General features: G+C 46.2%; 1 protein-coding gene across 1 annotated transcript in view; it reads left to right on the top strand.

Annotated features, from left to right (window-relative positions):
- The window catches only part of LOC106512615 (uncharacterized), a 2,632-nt gene extending 1,683 nt beyond the window's left edge, over positions 1 to 949 (top strand). The window contains exon 2 of the mRNA XM_014001195.1: positions 552 to 949. Within this exon, the coding sequence (XP_013856649.1) occupies positions 552 to 924 (373 nt within the window). The 3' untranslated portion in view covers positions 925 to 949. The remainder of the gene's footprint in view (positions 1 to 551) is intronic.
- Positions 950 to 1,235: the final 286 nt, after the last annotated feature.

Here is a 1,235-nt window from a genome sequence, read left to right as displayed (position 1 = left end):
GTTACACATGTTACACTACGTTTCTGTCCCTGTGACACAACGTTTCTGTCCCTGTGACACATGTTACACTACGTCTCTGTCCCTGTGACACATGTTACACTACGTTTCTGTCCCTGTGACACAACGTTTCTGTCCCTGTTACACATGTTACACTACGTTTCTGTCCCTGTGACACAACGTTTCTGTCCCTGTGACACATGTTACACTACGTTTCTGTCCCTGTTACACGTGTTACACTACGTTTCTGTCCCTGTGACACAACGTTTCTGTCCCTGTTACACGTGTTACACTACGTTTCTGTCCCTGTGACACAACGTTTCTGTCCCTGTGACACAACGTTTCTGTCCCTGTTACACATGTTACACTACGTTTCTGTCCCTGTGACACGTGTTACACTACGTCTCTCCCCGTTACACGACGTCTCTGTCCCCGTTACACATGTTACACTACGTTTCTGTCCCTGTTACACGTGTTACACTACGTTTCTGTCCCTGTGACACAACGTTTCTGTCCCTGTTACACGTGTTACACTACGTTTCTGTCCCTGTGACACGTTTGTCCCTGTTACACAACATTTCTGTCCCTGTTACACGTGTTACATTGTGTTTCTGTCCCTGTTACACACGTTACACAACGTTTCTGTCCGTTACACATGTTACACTACGTTTCTGTCCCTGTTACACATGTTACACAACGTTTCTGTCCCTGTTACACAACGTTTCTGTCCCTGTTACACAACGTTTCTGTCCCTGTTACACATGTTACACTACGTTTCTGTCCGTTACACGTTACACTACGTTTCTGTCCGTTACACATGTTACACTACGTTTCTGTCCCTGTTACACTACGTCTCTCCCCATTACACGTGTTACACTGTGTCTCTGTCCCTGTTACACGTGTTACACTACGTTTCTGTCCCTGTGACGTTTCTGGCCCTGTGACAACGTTTCTGTCCCTGTAACACATGTTACACTATGTCTCTGTCCCTGTTACACATGTTACACTACGTTTCTGTCCCTGTGACACAACGTTTCTGTCCCTGTGACAACATTTCTGTCCCTGTGACACGTTTCTGTCCCTGTGACACATGTTACACTACGTCTCTGTCCCTGTGACACATGTTACACTACGTTTCTGTCCCTGTGACACAACGTTTCTGTCCCTGTTACACATGTTACACTACGTTTCTGTCCCTGTGACACAACGTTTCTGTCCCTGTGACACATGTTACACTA

Source organism: Austrofundulus limnaeus, unplaced genomic scaffold (genome assembly GCF_001266775.1).
Source record: "Austrofundulus limnaeus strain Quisiro unplaced genomic scaffold, Austrofundulus_limnaeus-1.0 Scaffold9121, whole genome shotgun sequence".
Classification (NCBI taxonomy): domain Eukaryota; kingdom Metazoa; phylum Chordata; class Actinopteri; order Cyprinodontiformes; family Rivulidae; genus Austrofundulus; species Austrofundulus limnaeus.
This window is presented reverse-complemented; position numbering and strand designations above follow the sequence as displayed.